Below are 22,654 nucleotides of genomic sequence, written 5' to 3' on the forward strand. Positions count from 1 at the left end.
TGATCAACAAGTAACACAATCCACTATTGTAAACTTTGTGTGGTCTAATGCAGTGGTTCCCAAACTTTTTTGGCTTGCGGCGCACTAAAATATCTTAAATATTTCGCGGCACACTTTTAACAGAACAAGAATAGAGTCATTTTGCAATCACCTTTAACGCATGACAAACTATATGTAAATGTCTCAATATATGATTAATTTGTATTAGTGGGTATTTAGGTCTAAAATGCTTGCGTGTATGCCTATTGGTAATACAAATAACTTATTTTCCAAAATTACAGAAAGTTTCGCGGCATGCTTGACTATCTTTAGAGGCACACTGTTTGGGAATCTAATGTGATAAAATACTTTCTGCCATGCATGATTCCTTCTGCAGCTAGGGAGTCATCAATCCGATAAAATGTTTAGAAGTGTATTTAATGTGTCAATAAAAACTTTATGAAATACTGATTAACATAAAACAAACCTCATAGCAATATCTCATCATTTCATTTTTTAATAATTTTTTTAAATTTTAAAGAGACTTTATGGACACCCTGTATATATATATATAAAATATATTTAATTAAAAGTGGTTGTTGATTATTTTAATAAAACGATTTATTTAGTTGTGTAACAATACATATAATTTAAATAATTTTAACTGACTTTAAAATGTTTTATTCACCAAAGGTTTGTGCCAGAATTAGAAATCTGACAAACAAAAATGAGGAGAAATGCATTGAAGTGGTCAATGATACTACAATACAGCTCAGCGCTTCTGATAGTAAAGTTGTAAGTTTGTTATTTAGCTATGTAATAAAGTAAATGTTGCAATCTTACTTGGTTAATAAGCTAAAAGCAACTAATGATCCTAATTGATTGTTAAGTTTTCAGTTAAGTTATATTTCATATTTTCCTAATTTTTTTTATTGGGGTTATCTCTCGGACCCACCTCATTAGTTGGTGCTATAATCATTTTTTTTTCGATTTTGTCGGTGTTTATCTCACTGTCCAAAACGGCAATGTTTTTTTTGTCAAAATTAAATGCCAAACGTTTTCTTTTGTTTCGTTTTTTGTTCGAACCTGGATCTACCAACGCAATGGAGCTAAGTCTATTTTTTAGATTGGTTGGATTGCGCTTGGTTGATTTTGTGGCCGACTTTAAAAACATTTCCGCTTTGGACGGTGAATTGAAATCTAACAAATGCAAACAAAAAATGATAATATTACTTACAAAAGGGAGAAAGGGGTCTGAACCTGGATACACTACTGCTGCCACCACATGGGCCATATCTTTTGAGTTGTAAAATATGTTTGAAGTGCTTAACCTAGTGTTGCATGCTATAACCGTGTATTTAGTCCATTTCATAAACAACACATACATTACAATCAGGTTACTAGGCGCGTAGCGTGACCATTTTAAAGGGGGGTGTCTCAAAATTTCAACTTAGGGAATTCCCCTATTTTCAGTCTGACAGTAATCAATAATAACGTCATAAAATAGTGATTTTAATAACGTCATAAAAAAACAGGATGTCGAACCGGAACATTGTGAACCGGTTTTAGGCCAATTTTTTCCGAACCGTACCCGAACCTGAACCGTTTTTTGTAAAATTTTAAGGAGCCGAACTGGAACTGAACCGAATAATTTGAAAGAACATGAACCTTAACCGAACCCGAACCTGTAAACAAAAGCGGTTCACTCCAGTATGACGTCACAACTTGTATTTTGCAGAGTCAAGTTACGCCATGTTCAAAATTTTATGAAAAAAAATTGAAAATTGATTAAAAAAACGTTTATTTTTTAGATATTTCAATAATAGCCTAAGTTGTTGTTTTTCTAATACGTCACTTAACTTAGATTAAATGACTTGCAAAACTTAGATTAAATGACTTATTCAAAGATTATTCTCTACATTTATTGACCCACATTTTTAGATTTCACATAACTTATATTGTATCCAAACCGGAACGTTATGAACCGGTTTTGAAATAACAATTGTCGAACCGGAGCTGAACCGGAACTTTTAAATTGCTTCAAACCGGAACTGAACCGGATTCTGAAAAAATCATTGAACCTGAACCGAACCGGAACCGGAAAAGTCAAACGGTTCCATTCCCTTTTAAAAATAACCAGAAACAATTAACGTCCAGCAGAATCGAACACGTATGTGGTTGACACTCATGCCGGCGCCAGCTGCTTAACCGCTTAGTGTGCAATAAACTTCGGTGAAAAACTAAACGAAGATCGTGAAAAAACATGTGTGAATGATTTTGGAATAATCATAATTTGATTATCAGCCAAGTCAGCAAAAAACCAAGTTGCTGTTTAGTGAAAATAAGGTGTGTCAAATGTACACTAAAGACATGATCTTAATATATGCTTACAGAGAAAAATTTTGCGGTCACCATCATAACATAAAAATGGCCACTTTGAAACGCGCGTCACAGTCACAGCTCACCTTTTAGGAAACTGCTTCAGTTAAAAAAATGCCGTTGCACCAATAACGGATATTAGCGCAGACAGTGAACAGCGAGGAACATTAGCTGCCAAACACAACATTTTTAGCAAGAAAAAATAAGAAGATTTGTCTTAGTGTTGTCAAAAAAATAGCGTTGTCAATTGTCAAATACGCACTTGCTAATCCAACCTGAATGAATAACGAAAGAGAAAAAATATCCTGCGTTTAAAGTTGACCAAACAAAAGATGAAAAACAGCGTTTTGCGTTTTATTTTGGTTACGCATTAGCTTAAGACGCGTGACCTAATTACGTTAAAAACATTGCCGCTTCGGACAGTTGTAAACCCTGACAAAAATGAACAAAAACAATAATAGGTATATCACTTACAAAAAGGAAGGTGCGACCCCAGCCCCTGGATATGCCAGTGGTGATCAGCAACCCAAATAACTTAGGGGTCTCAGCGTATGGTATAAACTCCCCTAGCAGTTACGGGTGGAGCCCAAAAAATTTGAGCTTACGGCTGTTTAAAATTGTCTGTTTGACACTAGAAAAACGCAACACTTCGTTGACTCATTTACATCCGAAGACACATGATTTCAATTGTGCGTGAAAAACTATGGAATTGTGTTGTCAAACCAGCCTCTGTGACGTATCTATAACAAACTGTTGTACTTCGTTGTGAGCAAAATTAACGATGCTTATCAACAAAATTTGTGATTCGTAGTTTGATTTCGCCGATTGCATAAAGCCTAATAATATTATACAAGAGTTCATATAAAAATTCGAGAAGAATAAATTAATTTTGTTTAAATTACACATTGTTGTAGGTTAAACGCCTGTTTTCTCTACGCCGTTGAGAAGTCTGTTCGTTTTACCAATAAAATATATATTCGGTGACAGGCGAACTGCTAAATTAAATAACAATAACGAGATTAGGCGGTGGCGGCGATAAGCGCCCACGTGTTTTTAATACCAGGTGCAATGTTGCCGATGTATCATTGAAGCAGTCACGGTTTTAGTTTTGTGGTCATTGTTTACTAATATTTTAAAGGGGGGTGTGTCAAGACTCCTAGACACCCCCATGCTACGCCCCTGCAGGTTACATGTTAAATTGCCACGTTTATCAGTTTAATGGCTGTGATTAAAACTAGACCTTGCTTGCGTTCTCTGTTTAAAAACACTTAAATTCAAGTGCTCATTTCTTCGATCCATTTAAGACACAACACACACAGCATTGCTTTTGGTTATAAAAACAGTGGGCGTTTTATCTTCGCAAAGTCCTGAATATAGGCTTGAAAAAAAACAGTGTCCAATTTTTTTTTTTTAAATAAAGTCTACACGCAGATAATTGTGATAATTGTTTTGAAAAAGTTTAAGCTGTTACGCCACAAGATTTTTCGTATATAGCAAAATTTTATATGAGTATTATTTTACAAGGACTAAACATTTATTTCGATTTTTACAGTCACGTTGACAACTGCTATAATGATTTATAACACGTCAGTCTGTTAAATGACACACAGGCCACACTGGTTCTCAAACGTTTTTCAGTTGTTAATCGTCGCCTAACAAAAGGAGCAGTGGTGTTCATCTTGACTTTGTTTTACCCGATGATTTTACTTGCACCAAATTTGTCTTATCTGCTATTGAAACTAACGTACTGTAAACAAACTACAACACTGGATATTGAGTGTCACATTGCTCATCCTATTGACCACCCATATGTCTTTTAAAAGCATGTTTCATTATTTTTTGCCTTTTGATTAACTTATAATTTGTAAAATGCTCCTTCTGAAGTTATACTTTGTAAATGAGTTTGTTGCTTTTCCTCGACAGATGAAAGTTAATTATTTTTATTGGATTATTTTGCAGATTGTTTTTTGTTTCTTAGCTCCAAGTTCATTTTGGTCATTTTTCTATTTACATTAATTACAGACTGAATGCCAATTTTACAAAGTGTTTTCTTCCAACGTTGGTCAAAACCATTTGTTTCATTATGTTGCGGAGCATATGATTGACGATCTTGTCCAGGGAAAAAGTGGTATGTCATAAAGTTTATATATATATTAAAATATTATTAATATTCTAATAATTATTTATTGATAGAGATATGTGTAACTGATTAGCATGTCTAAATATCTGTGCAGGCATCTTTTTAACAGTTTTTAACACAATTTCTTTTGAACTAAATTATTTTTGATTGACTTTCTAATTAAGTGTATTTATATTAAAATAATCTAGTGAGTTGTAAATACGCGCTTTACTAATTGAATTACAGAAAGGATATATATATATTTATTACCATGTTACCTTAACTTGTGTGCACGGTTGAGATTTTGAACTCGTCCAAGTGCAATTGCAATTCCCTTCAGTGACTGCTGGTTGATGGCCACTCACCTGACTGGCGAGTGCCCTTAACTCACAACTTTTGTTGTTGTCTTCAGACCTACTTTGATGTATTGATCTGTAACAAATTATGTCTATTGTAAGGACTGGGCCAATTATTTTGTTAAATCGCTTACAAGTATGGTGGAATGCTGGCGATTTGGTGACTACTTCTGCCGAATTATCAGCCAGAAAACCAAAGAAATTAGTGCAAAAAATGTTTTTAATTTTTTATTTAAACTTTTTAAAGATCAATTTTACACCTTATGTGCAACACTTAAAACACATATTAAGTCTCATATAATTTGCCCATCTTCTGTCATAAAATTGTTGTGCGTAGGGATGTTTAAAGTAGAATATCATATTCTTAGAATCCGAATCCCAAGGCAGGGTTGTTCATAAGCAAAAATCTACACTCTCCAGGCGGGCGAGCGGCTATCAATCAGCACTCGCCCGGACAAAATACCACTCGCCAAATTTGTTGGCACGCCGTCTGCAAATTTTCGTCCTAACGCCTCATTTCTTGGTTATCTTTAACCTGTCTTGTGGTTTCTATACGTAAACATTGTTTTTATAAAAGTCTGGTCGTTTATTTCCATGCATGGATGAACAAATTAATGACCCATATAGCAGTTTTTTAGCAAAGTATTTTTCACAACCTTTAGTGAAAAAAATAACATTGACAAGTGATAATTTAGTAGCCACGCCTGCCTGTTTTTGCGCTCTCTTTTTTACGTATTATGTTTTGTCTGTGCTTGATGGACGTTTCACCGCAGGTTGTTTCGCGCCAGAAACAAAACGCCAAAATTTCGCCTATAATGGCAAAGTAATTGTAAACTACAACTAAACCATTTTTTTCTCACAGTTAACAAACACATGTGCCAGAGATTCTGTGATGCATGACGCCCTATATTGGGTCGTTTCAATTTTCCAAGGGCGTCCGCAATTGTGCGATTTGCACCTTAACATAACTGCGATATAAAATATTCACAGACAGTTATTTTTTAAGCTTTGGCTTGGTTGACCGCTATGATCTTTAAGAGATGGCAACAACACACTTACGTAGACCAATTGCTAATTCTCAGCTGTAGTTACACAAGTAGGCGATATTTTTAAATATCGTACTGTTCACTGGACCGTTTCGGTCTCTCAAAACATAAAAAAAACACTTCTTACAAATATTATTTTAAGACATTTGCATTTAAACTTATTGTTACCAAAAACTGTGGCAATTGCTCTTAATTTCGTAATACAAACAATTAAATAAATACAAAAAGTAGAATTCTTATCCTGGGTACATCGCATCAGGTCCAATAAACTTTTCCAAAGGCGTCAACGACTGGGTTAAACATTTAAAAATTAACAATTTTGAAGTTAAACGATAAACCTTTTAACTATTTGCTACTGCATCAAAGACGTCTTTGATTGTTTGCAGTTAAACGATTGTTTGTTCTAACGGTACAAAGAGTCTTTATTACGATCATACAACGGGACAAAGAGTCTCTATTATGAGCTACGAACGTGACTTCGATTAACCTTATTATTTGTGTAGTGTTAAATGTATTTGCGTCTTAGTGTTTAGGGAAATAACTGGCGCTAATTTATATTTCGCTTAGTAGTCGTGCTTAACACAAGTTGACCTACAGGACCTACACCAACTAATTAAATTTCTCGCCAAAGCCACTCGGGTGAGTGGGTGTCAATCAGCACTCGCCAGGAGCGATTTGTACTCGCATTGGCGAGCGGGCGAGTGCTCAACTCCAACCCTGCAAGGCATTTTATCCTATTCTACCTTTTATATTGTATCACATAGTTAAAACCACCATATTTTTTTGTCGCGAAGTTCGAAAACAAGGCCTGCTGCTATGGCAAAACATTTAAAGTGTTTACTTTAAATATAACAATATAGTTCGGTGTAAGCGTTTTTTCAGGCAACGAGCCACTTGCCGTTGCTTTTTGCCCTAATCATTAAACGCCTATTAAATGTTTAACAGTTACTGTGTAATGCCAGGTGCAGGTGTTTCCATCGATGCGTTAATTCGCTAATGTAAAATACTATGGTAAAAAGGGCTGGCGTCTGACTACTTGCACTACGGGGTTACTCTAGAACAGTGCTCCGCAACTTTTTTCAACTTGCGGCACACCAACAGCGCTAAAAAAGTTTGGCGGCACACCTACGAGATATGTGTCGATCGACAATAGACATTATCATCAAATATCAATGGCAGCCTGGTGAAGATGGGGAGATTTAAAATAAAACACGTTGAAGGCACCAAAAATTCATGTATTACATTCATTTATCTTCTCCTTTTTTGGTTAATGTTTTAGGCGGGTCAATTTCTTTAAAATTGCATGTTCACCCCTTGCTATGTTTAATAAATTTTTCGGAACAGCAGCCAAGATCAATCCATACAATTAGAAAACGCCAATAATAGGCCTACCAATAATGACATTTCATGGGTTTCAAGCGTATGAATATTCTCCCTTTCCACTTTGGTATGAAGTTTGCAAACAGCTGTTGTATATTTATACTCCTGGCATTTGAGTCAGTTAAAAACACTATTTAGAAGCAAGCTTGACTTCTGGCGATTGAACGTAAATGAGATGTACAATTTTTTTTTTTTTATGTACTAATTAATAAAAGTACCCTTAAAACGCAAGTAACACACCTACGGGAACGTCACGGTGCACCTGGCATGGTTTCGGGTGTACCGCGGCACACCGGTTGCGGAGCACTGCTCTAGAACAGTGTAGGTTAACATAAAAGCTTCGGCAGAATTCTGCGCAGCAAAATTGCCAAGTAACTGTAATGCAGTGGACAGCATACTATAGACCGCCGCTCATATGTGGGCTTTTTCTCAATTTTTAGTGGGCTGCTAAGTATTTTTTTCTTAGTTCAGTCAGTTTTATTTTGACTCATTTTTTTTACCTTAGATCAATTTAACTCTGTAAATTCAACATTTTTTTGCGATTCCATGAACTTTAAATGGTTTTACTTGAAACATATTCAACCCAAAGGCACGATACATACAGTATAACTATGGCATGTTGCGTTGTGTGACTCGCGAACTGTACAAAGTCAAATTTATGTATTTCAAGCAATATTCTAATATCTTTATGTGCCTCATGTATTACAAATCATTTTAACTAAGGTTTTACTAAAAAAATATATACACATACGTTCTTGTTGAATGCAATTAGACTTTGCTGCACATTGCACACGAGTTTGTTTTCGCTGCACATCGCACACGAGTTTGCTCGAAACAACTAACCATCAACTAAAAATTATCCTAGGTTCTTTCCTGGTTGTTTCCCCAAAATATCCTGGAGTCTTTTTGGTTGTGCACTTTTTTATCAATTTAAACATCGCTAAATATTATAGTTGTCTTCTTAATTTTCTTACTGATGTATTGGACAAAAACACAATAAAAAAGTGTTAAAGCACTGGTCTAAGCAAAATGTTTTAATTAAAAATGAAACTTTTGTGAAATATTTGTGTGCCGGCTGAAAAGTATTTGCAGATCCCTGAAAAAGTGTTTTGTGTGAAGTAAGCGCCCATGAGAACAATTGAAATATGTCGAGTCTTTCAGATTTGACCTAATTCATGTTTACTTAATGCGGTATTCCTCTGCATGGTATTTACTAATTGAGTTTTTGTGCTGTTACATGAAGATATTTCATGCTTTTAACAATTTGTGCTGTTACATCAAGTTATTTCATGCTTTTTTTTAACAAAGGTTTAAGGTCTGCTAACAGCTGTCACAGTTTCTGGTAACGAAAAATTGTTTTTTTTACTACAAATAGGGTCTAAAAAAGTTGCCTTAGATACCAGGTTCAATAGCTGTTCCTAAAACTATAGCACTAATCAAAATGCTCAAATGGGTTTTACTAAAACATATTGTACAATTGTTATTTACTATTATTGTCTTGTTTTTCGTTTTTATTTAAGGGCTGCTGTTTACATACGGTGTGACAAGTTCTGGAAAAACATACACAATGACAGGAACTCTGGAAGAACCTGGATTTTTGCCGCGCTGCCTTGATATGCTGTTTAATTCTTTGCACAGTGTGCAAGCTTCTAAATATGTAAGAGTATATATAGTAATAACAGTGGTGAATCCATGGGGGGGGGAGGGGGTCGACCCCCCTTTTTTTAAGTGATATTATCATTTTTTGTTCATCTATGTCAGGGTTTAACGCACTGTCCGAAGCGGCAATGTTTTTAATGTTTTGTGGTCAAGCGTATTAAGCTAATGCAAAGCCAAAATCAAATGCAAAAAGCCGCTTTTTTGTCTCTTGTTTGGTCGACCGTAAATGCAGGATCCTTTTTTTTCGCCTTTCGTTATTCGTTCAGGTTGGCTGATTAGCAAGGGTGTATTCGACAAATGACAACGCTAAGCCTTTTTCCCTTTTTTCTTGCTAAAAATGTTGAGTTAGGCGATGTTTCTTGTTGTTTGCGCTAATATCTGATGTTGGTGCAACAACGGCATTTTTTTAACTGAAGCAGATTTTCTTATATTCTATTTGAATAAGGTTTAAGGATTTCATTAAAAATAAACTTAAGTAATATCTTGTAAGTGGAAATGTCACCATCTTCACCTAAATCAGGAACTACTGTGGCGGCCAGGCTGGATGCCTTTTTTAACATTGTGAGCAAAGATAAAGAAGATATAAAAAAAAAACTGAATTCTGTTCTAACTGAACTAAATTCAATAAAAAAAAGTCAAGAATTTGTTTCCCATAAGTTTGATTTAATAGAAAAAAAAAGCTCGCCAATAACGAAGTAGATGTTAAGTTTAAAAAAAAAGAAAATGCTGCATTGAAACAAGAAATAAAACAAGTACAGAGCCAACTCATTGAAAGTAAGAACAGTATTAACAATTTAGAGCAATATAGCAGACGTGATTGTTTAGAAATTAAAGGAATTGCACACAATGAACTGGAAAACACAGATGACATAGTGGTTGCCGTTGCCATACCAGAGATGACATCAACATCTCCCATCGTCTTGGAAAAACTCAAGATTCGTCTGACAAGAAACACCCTAAAATAATTGTGAAATTTATAAGTAGAAAAATTCGAGACAGTATCTACAGTAATAGAGCTAAACTTTTTAAATCAAACCAATCTAAATCTTCAGTTAATCAAATATATATAAATAAAAGTCTAACCAAAGAAAACCGAAAACTATTCTACTGGTGTCTACAATATAAGAAGAATGAAGGCTTCAAGTATTTATGGACAAAAAATGGAGTAATTCTTCTAAAGAAAAATGATACAAGTACAACTATTGTTATCAATAAACAAGAAGACCTAAAGGTACATAACATACCATTTATAAAATAAATATGCTGTTGCTACCAGGCATAGTATATTTAAAACAGGTTCCTCTGGCAATATATATTACTTTCTACCAACGTTTCGGCTTACTATCCGGCAAGCCTTCGTCAGGGACTGACACACAAAGCCAACTAGACACAAAGTAAAATCACAATAAGAAAAAAGGAGATAAAAATGTGCGAGACGCATTCAAAATTCACAGCGATAAAACAACGTTCAAAATATAAAGCGATAAGACAACGCGCAATTTAGAGGTTATCTTTTAGCACCTGTCGGTACGGCGCTGGAAACAAAACGTCCGTTTTGATATTCATCGTATCCGGCGTTCGGTGTATCTGCCAGGATTCGCGAAACAGCCGTTTTCGGTAGTCGCTCTCTCTAGCAAGAACAGTGCCCCCATCGAAATTAATATCGTGTTGACGACTGCAAGCGTGCTGCCCAAGGCTGACTTTTTGGCAAGAATCCTGGCAGATACACCGAACGCCGGATACGATGAATATCAAAACGGACGTTTTGTTTCCAGCGCCGTACCGACAGGTGCTAAAAGATAACCTCTAAATTGCGCGTTGTCTTATCGCTTTATATTTTGAACGTTGTTTTATCGCTGTGAATTTTGAACGCGTCTTGCACATTTTTATCTCCTTTTTTCTTATTGTGATTTTACTTTGTGTCTAGTTGGCTTTGTGTGTCAGTCCCTGACGAAGGCTTGCCGGATAGTAAGCCGAAACGTTGGTAGAAAGTAATATATATTGCCAGAGGAACCTGTTTTAAATATAACATACCATTTACTTTAAAAAATTGACAATTTATTATCTTTTGCTTGTGTGTAACACATATATACCTTCTTAAAATATGTATTTGTTTTTTGGAATTTGTATTTACCAATCGTTGCTGTACTTATTATTTAGTTTTTTGAAACCACGAATAAAGCAAAATATTTTGGATTAGAAGAATTTTCGGCTAAAACCAACACGACAACTTAAATGACATCATAGTGGTACATTTTAATGTTCGCAGTTTAGTGCGCAATATTATACATTTAGAGGAATTCTTACAAGAATGCTCTGTCATTCCCCATATAATAGCTATATCGGAAACTAAACTAAACTCCAATACCTCTTCAAACATTAATCTTCAAGGATTTTGCTTTGTAAGAAAAGATTCAGCAACACATGCAGGTGGAGTTGGCATTTATATTAAAAGTACACTATCATATAATGTTACTCATAAGTACGATATTGATTTAATTAAATGTGAAAGTTTATGGATTAATTTACAAACGCAAAATAGGAAATTGGTTGTTATTGGTGTCGTTTATAGACACCCTGGGATATGATATTGGCCCCTTTGCTGATAAATTTGAAAATTCCCTTTATGAATAAGCAAAACAAATACAACATATTACATAACTGGAGACTTCAATATCAATATACTTGACAAAACAGCAAAAATAATATCATTTATGACAATGGCTGAAAGTTGAAACGCAAAACAGCTCATAACAATTGCATCTCACATTGAACCACATTCAAAACCTTCAGCTTTGGACCACATATACACCAATAATTTTACAGATAATATTATACCTGGACTAATAACTTTTGATATTTCATACCATTTACCTTCTTTTGCTATTATTAAACAAGTTAAACCGACCTCACAAAATGAAAACAAAGTCCTGAGAAATTACAAACACTTTAACTTAGAAAATTTCTTAAACTCAACCAGTACAATTTTAGTACGTAACTCCCATAATATCGATATTCATGAAACCTTTGAAGAATTTATATTACAATTCCAAAATATTATTAATTTTGAAGCCCCGTACAAAACATTAAGTAGAAAATATAAAAAAAATCAATACAAGCCTTGGCTGACCAACCTAACCTAATGCCTAAATCAATTCGGAAAAAGAACAAACTCTACAAAACTTGCATTTTAAATAACAAAATAACAGCTACATATAAAAGTTACTCTAAAATTCTTAAAAAGGTTATAAGAACAGCAAAACAAAACTATTACCAACAGCTATTTACAGAAAACTCACATCACGTCAAACAAACATGGAAAATTATCAATACCTTAACAACCCATTCCTCCAAATCCAAAATAAATATTCGCCAAATATCTGTAAACAACATTTTTATAACCAATCCAAAAGAATTTGCAAATCAATTCAATACTTACTTTGCAAATATTGGTAATACAATGGCCAAAAAAATCCCCAGGATAAATAACTCTTCAAGATACTATCAACCTCAAAACATGAAATCTTTCTACTTTGCTGAAATTAATGAAGAAGAGATTAATAACATTATACTCCAGCTAAATGAAAAGAAATCGGCAGACCCATATGACATACCAGTGAAACTTGTTAAAATTGGGGCTCAGAGTTTAGTTCCCCTGCTATGTAATTTGTACAACAAATGTATTGAATCAAGCACTTTTCCAAGTTGTCTAAAAATAGCAAAAGTTGTTCCAATTTTTGAAGGGGGAATAACAAGTGAAGTAAGTAATTAGAGGCCTATATCAGTATTACCTATTTTCTCAAAAAAATTTGAAAGACTTATTTATAACAGAATGGTTGATTACCTGGAAAAATTTCAATTGTTGACTAAATTTCAAAGTGGCTTTCGATATTCCCATTCAACATCACTGACAGTTGCAGAAATACATGACCAATTTGTGTGTCCCCTTGACAAAAACATGAGCACCTGTGCAATTTTTATCGACCTTGCGAAAGCCTTTGACACTATTGATCATGGTATTCTGATTAGCAAATTACAAAGTCATGGCTTCCGTGGTCATATGCTTGATTTTTTTTAAAAGTTACCTGCACAATAGATAGCAATACACGGTCATGTCTGGTCATTCTTCATCACATAAATCCATAACATGTGGGGTACCTCAGGGCTCAACACTCGGGCCACTGCTTTTCCTTTTGTACATAATGATCTACCACATGCCTCTTCATTTAATATACGCCTTTTTGCTGATGGCACACTTCTGTGGATGACACACAATAATATTTCCACTTTAAAAGAATCTGTAAATGCAGAAATGGTTAAAATAGATAAATGGATGCGAACTAATAAATTATCATTAAACTGCAAAAAAAACAAAGTTCATAATATTTTCCAAGGCCAAAACCAAAACTAAATTCCAAATACATATCAACAAAGTTGAAATAGAACAGGCAGAAACAATAAAATACCTTGGATTTACAATTGACAAAAAGTTGTCATGGGGTCCTCATATCCAGCAAGTTTCCAAAAAAATTACCAAGGTTGCTGGGGTTCTCTCAAAACTGCGTCACTTTGTCCAGCTACAAACACTCAAAACAGTTTTTATGCATTGGTTTATCCAAATCTTTTATATGGTATTTTTGACATGGGGCTAAAAGTTTAGTTGTTATGCAAAATAGAGTAATAAACCTCATCACAAATAGTCCATTTCGTAGCTCCATGAATCCACTCTATAGTAAAACCCAAATCATTGGTTTATCCAAATCTTTTATATGGTATTTTGACATTGGGCTTTGCCAATAAAAGTTTAGTTGTTATGCAAAATAGAGTAATAAACCTCATCACAAATAGTCCATTTCGTAGCTCCATGAATCCACTTTATAGTAAAACCCAAATCTTGAAGTTATCTGACATACATTACGTTGAATTGGCCAAGTTTATGTATTTATTTAATTCAAAGCTATTACCAGATATTTTTCAAACTTATTTTATTGCCACATGTGACATACATGCACACAACACCAGATGTCTTGCAAAGGGGCAATATTACTTACCAAAAATGCTAACAACACATGGCCAGAAAACACTGAAGTATGCAGGTATTAAAGTATGGGATAACATTCCTGAAGATATTAAAAAATTAAGCTTAATTCGTTTCAAACGTTGGATGAAACAAACACTTGTAAGCAAATACGTTACTTAAAACTAACCTGTGTTTCATTCATGTATAATTGTGTATGTAAACACGTGACATTGTTTGTAAACAATTTGATTGCGCGTTGGTCGCTTTGGATTGACCGTTGCCTTCAGCTGAACTGACCATTGCCGTAGGGAACTCAAAACTGATTTGCCTGCCTGATTGCCTGAAACGTGTTTTCCTACCGTGTGAATATTTCGTTCCGCATTGTGGTTTTAGTTACTCTCATAACGATTGGTTGTTCATTGTTTCATTTTTCGCTAAACATAGTTTGCATTGCCAACGTTCCTTATGCATTTTTGCTTTAATCTTCTTTTTTATCGCTGTTATTTCCTATTTTCTGTTGTAACCTTAGTTCCTTATACCTTCAGGGTCAATTGACTCGATAACCATTTTGTGGTTCTTCGTTGATCCTTTGCTACTGTGTTCGCATTGTAGCAACAAATAAACAGTTATCAGTTATAAGATGGTCTAACTTTGACTGTTCAAAGTGCCTTTTTTATGTAATGATAGTTACCGCAAAATTATTCTCTATAAGCATATCCTAAGACCACGTGTTTAGTGTGTAATTGACATAACTTTTTCTCTCAACCACATCTTGTATTTTAGCTGACTTGGCACACTGCTCGGCGCAGATGTTGCGCCAATCGTGGCATAATAAGACCCGGGAAAAATGATCTTTGTTGAGTATTGCGATGGCAAAATGGGTGCTTGTAATTTAGCGTAGTCTCGTACCACTTAGAAAACTGCGCTGCTGATAGTCGAAACATGATTCTTCCAAAATCAATCACTGATATTTCACCGTCTTGGTTTAGTTTTTGTTTACACTAAATGGTTTCCACGCACGTGATCACTTTGCGTCTTAAAGTTTTGCTTTTGCTGGACGTTAATTGGCTGTTGCAGAATATTTTTTTACGTCATTATGAATCACGTTTTTAATGAAATTGACAGGACAACCATGTGCTTGTGTAAACAGGGTGGATAATAAAAGAAAAGTTAGCCCCATTTATTTTTCATTGCCTTTGTATTTCAGCATGCGCCCATAGTTCCTTAAAAATAGTCCATGCACTTATTTGCGTAATTGTCTGGACAAATTGAGTAACATGTAATATAGTTAATAATCAACATTTAATCATTAAGTGTCAATCAAGTTTTATTCTGTCAGGTGCAGAGTTTGCAATTTCCCTAAGGGTGTTAGATTGCAAAAGTAACATCCATCGTAAAACGTACTGGCCTTGGACAAATTACACTATGGGTATGGGGTTACTTAAGGTCAACTTTAGGCCAATGTTCAGTAAGGTTAAGTATTAATTATGCATTACTGGTGGTAGTAACTTTTGTATTCATTACAGCACAATATTTTACTGCCTAACAGTTCAGGTTTCTAGTACATAGAACTGACACACAAAAATGATTTATAAGACGGATTGAATTGCTATTGGTGAATTTATTTTGTTGCATTGCACTCACTTTATGGGCAAAATGTTAGGTTTTGGGAACAACCTGGTGTTTGTATCATGTTTTTGTTTCTCGTTACAATTTAAACAACTGCTTTGAAAAAAAAAAAGTTGTTTAGAATGTTAAAAATTATCTTTTTTTAAAAATTTAAAAAATGTAAAAAATATAATGTTGTTTTATTAAAAGGTATTTGTACCAGATTGCATGAATCAATTCTGTGTACAAAGTGAGGCTGATGCTTTGTTAGAAAAGCAGGAACGAGACATATTACCACATTTAAGTACACCAAAGACTCCAAGCAAGTAAGTTATCAACCAGAATAGAAATAACAGTGCTGATTGGTAGACCCTTGTCCGAATGGCGAGTGTAAATTTTGATTCAATACCAGACCTGAATGCGCTCTAATGTAAAATCCTGAATGTGCTCTAAAATCAACCACGAGTATTTATGCTATTTTTTTTAGAATGCGCTCTAAAGTTCCAGACATCAGATATGAACTAGAACATTGTCAATCTGAAAACATAAACCCTGACTGCCGTTATGCAGTATTTGTTTCTTATGTGGAAATCTATAATGATTACATTTATGATTTGCTGGGGGAGGTTGAACTGGATCCGTTTAACAGGCCTAAGTAAGTTGTTAAAGACTTTTTATTTTTATTGAGATTATCTGAAAGAAGTTGCTTTAATAAAAATCCACAACCCTAGGCCGCCACAATCAAAACGACTGAGAGAGGATAAAAACAAGAACATGTTTGTATATGGAGTGGCTCAAGTAGAAGTAAAGTCCACTGAAGAAGCGTTTGCTGCCTTTCAACAAGGTTAATTTTTATATTACTAAACTATATCAGTTAAACACATATAAAAATACTTAAGTTTCTTTGTTTTTAATTTTCATATAATTTAAAATTTTGTACTTTTGTATTCACAGGCCAAGAACGTAGACGTATTGCACACACACAGTTAAATGCTGAATCAAGTCGCTCCCATAGTATATTTAATATAAGACTGGTTCAGGCACCACTAGATCCACTTGGAGAAGACTTGCTTCAAGTAAGTTAATGACAACATATGAATGTGTTTCCTAACTTTATTGATCTGAACCTCATTTCTATACCCTTCCTTACCATTTTAACATGACTTCTGTTATAAATTCTCAATAAATTTTGTTACTGCAGGTGTTTGTTTCTTGTCAAAATATTTTATTAATGAAAACATATGGCCCTATTGTTGCTTAAATATATTGTTGATTGTTCTACAAAAAAGTACTAGAATGGAAATCACTTTTTGTGAAAACTACTAAATGTGGTTATTTATGTATGGCATCCATATTTTGTACATTTCTTGAATTGAATAACTATTAACAAAATAAATAATTATGTCATATTATATTATATAAAAAAATTTTGATTTTTTTAGGAAAAAAGCCTAATTTGTACCAGTCAATTGTCGCTTGTTGATCTTGCTGGAAGTGAGAGAATGGGCCGGACTGGAGCTGGTGGTGAAAGGTTAAGAGAAGCAGGAAATATAAACAGTTCTCTCATGACCTTACGCAGGTAATTTTAGCCAGCAAGATCCAACCACATGCCAACAACCTGCCAGTAGAACACACACACAGACATTGCTTGCAAATTTAGAGCAATTCATCTAAATTTTATAACCGAGCTGTAAGCGATAAATACCTGTGCATTTTTACTCATGATATTGTGGAGAAAATCTCACAGGTTAAGTAAGTATGTGGTAGCAAAACAGTAATGGACTAGACGAAGCGTTACCCAGGTTAAATAGGGTATTTACTTGTAACAATAATTAAATATGCGGCCATTTGCAAAAAGCGCAATATATTATGTGCGTTCCTGCAATGCCCAGATTTAGTGTGGTAAATCTTGTCTTCCCTTGACTTATAAGGATCTGTTTGGAAGCTACATTGAATCGACTGGCGTGGTATAACTTGTTATTGCTCTAATCTGCGTGACTGTAAAAATTCCAAATTCAATTCTTTGTCTTGTGAAATTAAATTACTTTTTTCATATGTATTTTTATACAATGCAACAAAGTATGTAACCGAAAAGCAATGTTGTGTGGTACAATAAGACTATCACCCTAAAAAGATACCGCCTGTGTGAAAGCGGCATGTTACAGTCGATGGTTTAAAAAATTTGTGACAATTTAACATGCAATCAAAGTGCAATGTTGTAATTTGTTTCTGTAATGGTAAAACCGACCACATTTATCGATCCAGAATTACTAACAAACGTAAAACTTTACGTTGTAACAGCAATTGTTTATACTTGCATAATATGCAAGCTCATAATTCCGGTAAACTGCGTCATACGTGAAAGAGACTTCTTTTTCCTTACGATACAAAAATTGTGTGACCGGATTGTGACGGCGCTCGTTTGAGATGCGCGACTTCCTTCTTCTCATAGAAAGAGACAATTTTTTTCTGTCTGGGAGCACATGAGTTTCGTTCTATTTTACCCTCTCGTCCTGTCTATCTCTTTTTTCATATCAGCGAACGATTGGCGAATGTGGGTAGTCGACCGACCGGCCGGTCGACAAACTTTGTCATTTATATAGTAGATATTTTTGAAAATTGATTTGCTTCAGCTTCAGAGATATTATTATCTTTATTCAGTACCAACTGAGAAAAAAAAATTAATGATGTAATTCACCATTTTATCTATTTCATGTCATCAAAGTGTGGTTTTACTTACGGTGATTGCCAGTAATGGCTATTGTTTGTATTATTATTGGGCTCCTTTTACTGGTCTTGGTTTCTAGTATCAAGCAGAAAACACTGGCCAGTATGGCAGAATGCTGGCGGCTAGACGACTATGTCAGCTGAAGAATTAGACAGAAAACCGAAGAAATTGGTGCAAAAAAATAAATTTATTTTAAAACCGATTTTACAAAAAAACTTTTTTGTTGTTTTCCTACATATTCAATCTAACATATTTTTGCACGAAATAGGAAGGAACACTCCACACACTACAGTTGGCGAGGATTTATTTTGTTGTGCCGTTCTAAAAAAGGAACTAAAGTGCGAAGCACATTGTTTTTTGGGGGAAAAGGCAGTGCCAGATAGGTTGTTTTAAAAAGTACTTCACACAGCGAACCTTAGAAACTATGTGTTGCACAAATCTAAGTAGCACAAAAGCACAATGCATACCATTTCATGTTGTGCTGTGTGACTCAAAACCTTAGGGAACAATTTCCCTTTAAATTGGACTACAAATGCCTTTATTTCAAGCAATAAGCAAATTTTTGTTATGTGCCTAATCCAGTCAGGAAAGTATGGTAGATCTCAATGTGGATTTTTTTTTCTTTCATTAATGAGCTGGTGTGCTTGATTAGCCTGTTAGAAGAACCCTATGTGCAGGCTACATACTAGGGTGTTTGTTTAAAGGGCAGCCTGTCTGTAATAAATATTAGGTTTGATTTGGTGTTAGTTAACTTCAGTTAAATCATTTGCATAACAAAAGTCTTGACTTAGTGCATGGTATGTGGTATTCTTGTAGTATTAACTTTGAATGAATTGCAAAGCAAAAAGGTAGATCAACATCATCTTGATTGAGACATTTCGATTCCGTGTTGATCAGGTGTCACTGTTTAAATAACTGAAACAATAACTGAAGATGATACAAGTTTATATCGAAACATCTTCGAGATCACGTTAATCTACACAACCTTTTTGGCTCTGCAATTCGTTATCAAGTTACATTACAGATCTGTGCATAGTGTACCACAGACTATTGAATTAGGATTTTAAAACTTACTCTTTGTATTATGAACTCATGCCATTTGATAATTTGACTCCATTCACTTTACTTTATTGACTTTACTTGCCCTACTTATCATGTTTTAATTATTAAAAGTGTTCATTTTAACTTTCCACATTAGGAGTAATTTCTGTTGATTGTTTGCTAATCCATATAACAAACTTTTGTATGCCTCAAGACATAAACTGTTTTAACGTCTTGCGTACTGCTGGAAGGTTTGTGTTGTTCAAAGTTCCAGGTATTATTGCGGTAGTTTATAGTATATTTTATTAAATTAATTTCTAAGTGTTTATCTTTGTTTTTAGATGCTTAGAACAGCTAAGGGAAAATCAAAAGAATGGTACCTGTGAAATGGTAAAATATCGCAACTCAAAGCTGACACATTTGTTCAAAAGTTACTTTGAAGGTCATGGAAGAGTGAAGATGGTTGTTTGTTTAAATCCTAATCTCCAAGAATATGATGAAAACATGGTAAATTTTTTGATTTGTAAAATATAGTTTTCCTTTAAATTTTGCATTACCTGACACTATTATCAATCTGACACTATGTGTTGTAAAATATTAAATTTAAATCCTGATGTATTTTTTGTTTTTTTTTGAAGAGACTTATCATCCCTGTGCTGTTTGCACTGATTTTGTCTAAAAGTGGGTTCATTGAATACCTTCTGAGATAAACCTATCATAAACACCTCTGACCTGAGTAATAGCAGCTATTGGTAGACTGGCAGGAAATTCGGAAATATATAATGATTTTTGTTAAATTCCTAATCATTGGTTTAAACAAAGACACCGCTTAAAAAAAATACATCACCTGTTTGAAAATGACATACCTTAATCCAGTGTTTTTCAACCTTTTTAGGCCACTGAAGACATGTGAATTAAAATAATTTTGTGGAACACCAAACAAAACAATATGTATTAAAATAAACAACATAACAACAGTTTATTCTTTTCAGGAAGATTGTGAAACCGCATTATTATTAGATTGAAAGAAAAAACTTAAAAAACTGTGAACACACTGTCTTGGTTATTTGCGTATATGTGTCTATTGCTGTTTTACTATATTTTGTAAATTGGTTGCCTGTTTTACTTTAGGTTTGTTTTTCTATCAGCAGGGTTCATCGATATAGTTACTAAAAACTTGGAATATTTTGTCATTTTTGCTGGGGAGGAATTGACAGTGTTAGGGATTGTAAGGGGGGATAGTTTTTATAAGAGCTTGACTTTGGCTACTACAATTATATTTTACATTTTTCAAAGCATTTGATCAAGTTTTTTGCTTTGCTTGTGGTTGCATAATAACATATTTGATCCCTGCACAGCATGTCGTTCAATTTGCTGAGATGGCCCAACAAGTTGAGGTTGCCCGCCAAGAGGAGTTTAAACTAGATCGAGATTGTATAAAAAAAAGGGCAATGGAGGCAAGAACACGGGAAGAGGAAAGGAAAGTGCAACACATTTCAACTAAACACACTCACAGTGAGGCTCCAGGTTTGTTTCATTTAACTTTTTTTCAGGTTTTATTTAGTTCAGCGGTTGTTAAACTCAGGTCCATAGACTCCTTTGGGGTACGTTGACTACTTTTTTTTTTTAATTGAAAAAAAGCGCTTTGGTGCCTTCTCCTTAAATGTATTGAGACTTCTCTTCAGTTTCACAGTTGTTTGACCGAAACCAGTATTTGTCTAAAGATTACTGGTTTTAGTTTCTTTAAATTTCATGCCGGTCCAGGCGAAGCCAAATTTTTTAAGGGGTCCGTGTTGAAAAAAATTTTGAAACCACTGTGTTTTAGTTGAAATTATGTACAAAAAGTAGCAGTTCAGTCGAAATGTCAACATTTTTTATATGACATGCTGACCTGAAGGAAATCTTCCTTCCTGCATATGGTAATTATTTCACATAACATCCATCCTAAACAAACTAACTTGTTTGAGTGGTATTGTGGTTAGCTCACTGACTGCTGGAAAGAAAAGATTTCAAAAATATCTGTTACAACAGTATATTTTAGTAATATTTTTTTTCCAAATTTCCAAATTTCCAGAAATCCATTGTGTGATGTCTTTGCCACGTACTACTAAACCAGGGATGTCCAACCTTTTAGCAGAATGGGCCGCATTGCAACTTAAAAATTTCGATTGGCCGCAAAACCTCTCAAATTAAAGGGGTGACGTCATAAGTAACGTCATATCCTGACGCCATAAAATAACTTAACATATAAATACCCGCTCTTTAAGAGTGAACTCATGAAATGTTTTAATAACGGCTACTGAAAATGACAATGAGTGGTGGGCCGCACATAAACATCAGGCGGGCCGCAATGCGGTTGGACATCCCTGTACTAAACGAACTTCATTTTTCGCTGGTGTAGCGCAACATCTGCGCCAAACAATGTGCCAAGTCATCTATAATTCTTTGCAGTACATTATTTGACTGCTTAACAGATTAGTTAGTTAAAAAAACTAGAACTTAAACACAACAATATTTTAAAAAGCAGGATCAAAAGATTAGGTTCTTGGAACAACCTGTACTTATATTACAGTTTACACAACTGCTTCAGATGTCATTTGTGAAGAATGTTAAACATTTAGGAATTTAATTTTCAATTGCACAAAACATGTTAGCAAATTATTTTGTGGTTTATTGATGTGACTTTGGGCCCTGTAGAGTATATTAAGATTAATCCACCCCTCCAAACTAAATTGAGGTTAATTTAGTAAAAAGATACTAGGATTTGATATTCTGGATTTGTCATTCTTGATTCAAAACCTTAAGTTCTGCAATCCCCTTGGATTGTACTTTGAACTAACCTAGGCATAGCTATAAGTTTTCCTTATTCCCAGAAGCATTTTTTCTACCTTTGATCCTGCTGCCTTCTATTGCGAACTTAACCAAATAAAACAGCAACACTAAAACTTAAATAATGCACTTAAAAACAATTAAGGACAACGGCCTGCTCACCTTCCACTCACTTGCATTCGATTTCTTTGTCCTGATGTAATTTCCCAGTCACATAGTATATGATATCATTCAGTCTTTTAACTATTTTGAAATAAACTTAATGTTGACATAATAAATGTTTAGGAATTTCCAAGGCCTATATAATGGTCAATTTATATACTGTCTTATGTCTATCAATATTTGCTCTGTTTATTATCATTTATACTATTTTGATTTTTAGGGCATCGTTTGTATAAAAGAAACATTTACAAGAGAATGCCATCAACCACGGCAAGCTCTGATTCTACTTCTACAACGCCAACAACTACAGGTTAGTAGTAACACAGCAATAAACACAGTTTTTACAGC

The 22,654-nt window shown here is 34.3% G+C and overlaps 1 protein-coding gene and 1 pseudogene across 3 annotated transcripts in view; both read left to right on the forward strand.

Moving 5' to 3' along the window:
• Positions 1-22,654, forward strand: part of LOC146168233 (kinesin-like protein KIF23) — a 57,393-nt gene that overhangs the window by 14,797 nt on the left and 19,942 nt on the right. For 2 of the 3 annotated variants that reach the window (XM_083383273.1, XM_083383275.1), the window contains exons 3-13: positions 673-774; positions 4,381-4,486; positions 8,780-8,916; positions 15,757-15,872; positions 16,034-16,201; positions 16,278-16,390; positions 16,501-16,622; positions 16,989-17,125; positions 19,657-19,822; positions 20,674-20,842; positions 22,527-22,616. In XM_083383273.1, coding sequence (XP_083239399.1) covers positions 673-774; positions 4,381-4,486; positions 8,780-8,916; positions 15,757-15,872; positions 16,034-16,201; positions 16,278-16,390; positions 16,501-16,622; positions 16,989-17,125; positions 19,657-19,822; positions 20,674-20,842; positions 22,527-22,616 — 1,426 coding nt within the window. The remainder of the gene's footprint in view (positions 1-672; positions 775-4,380; positions 4,487-8,779; positions 8,917-15,756; positions 15,873-16,033; positions 16,202-16,277; positions 16,391-16,500; positions 16,623-16,988; positions 17,126-19,656; positions 19,823-20,673; positions 20,843-22,526; positions 22,617-22,654) is intronic. The other variant, XM_083383274.1, reaches the window with a different exon arrangement.
• LOC146168234 (uncharacterized) lies at positions 9,414-10,721 on the forward strand (annotated as a pseudogene).

The sequence above is a fragment of the Ascidiella aspersa genome, chromosome 1, assembly GCF_963924565.1.
Source record: "Ascidiella aspersa chromosome 1, kaAscAspe10.2, whole genome shotgun sequence".
NCBI classification, from domain to species: Eukaryota; Metazoa; Chordata; class Ascidiacea; order Phlebobranchia; family Ascidiidae; genus Ascidiella; species Ascidiella aspersa.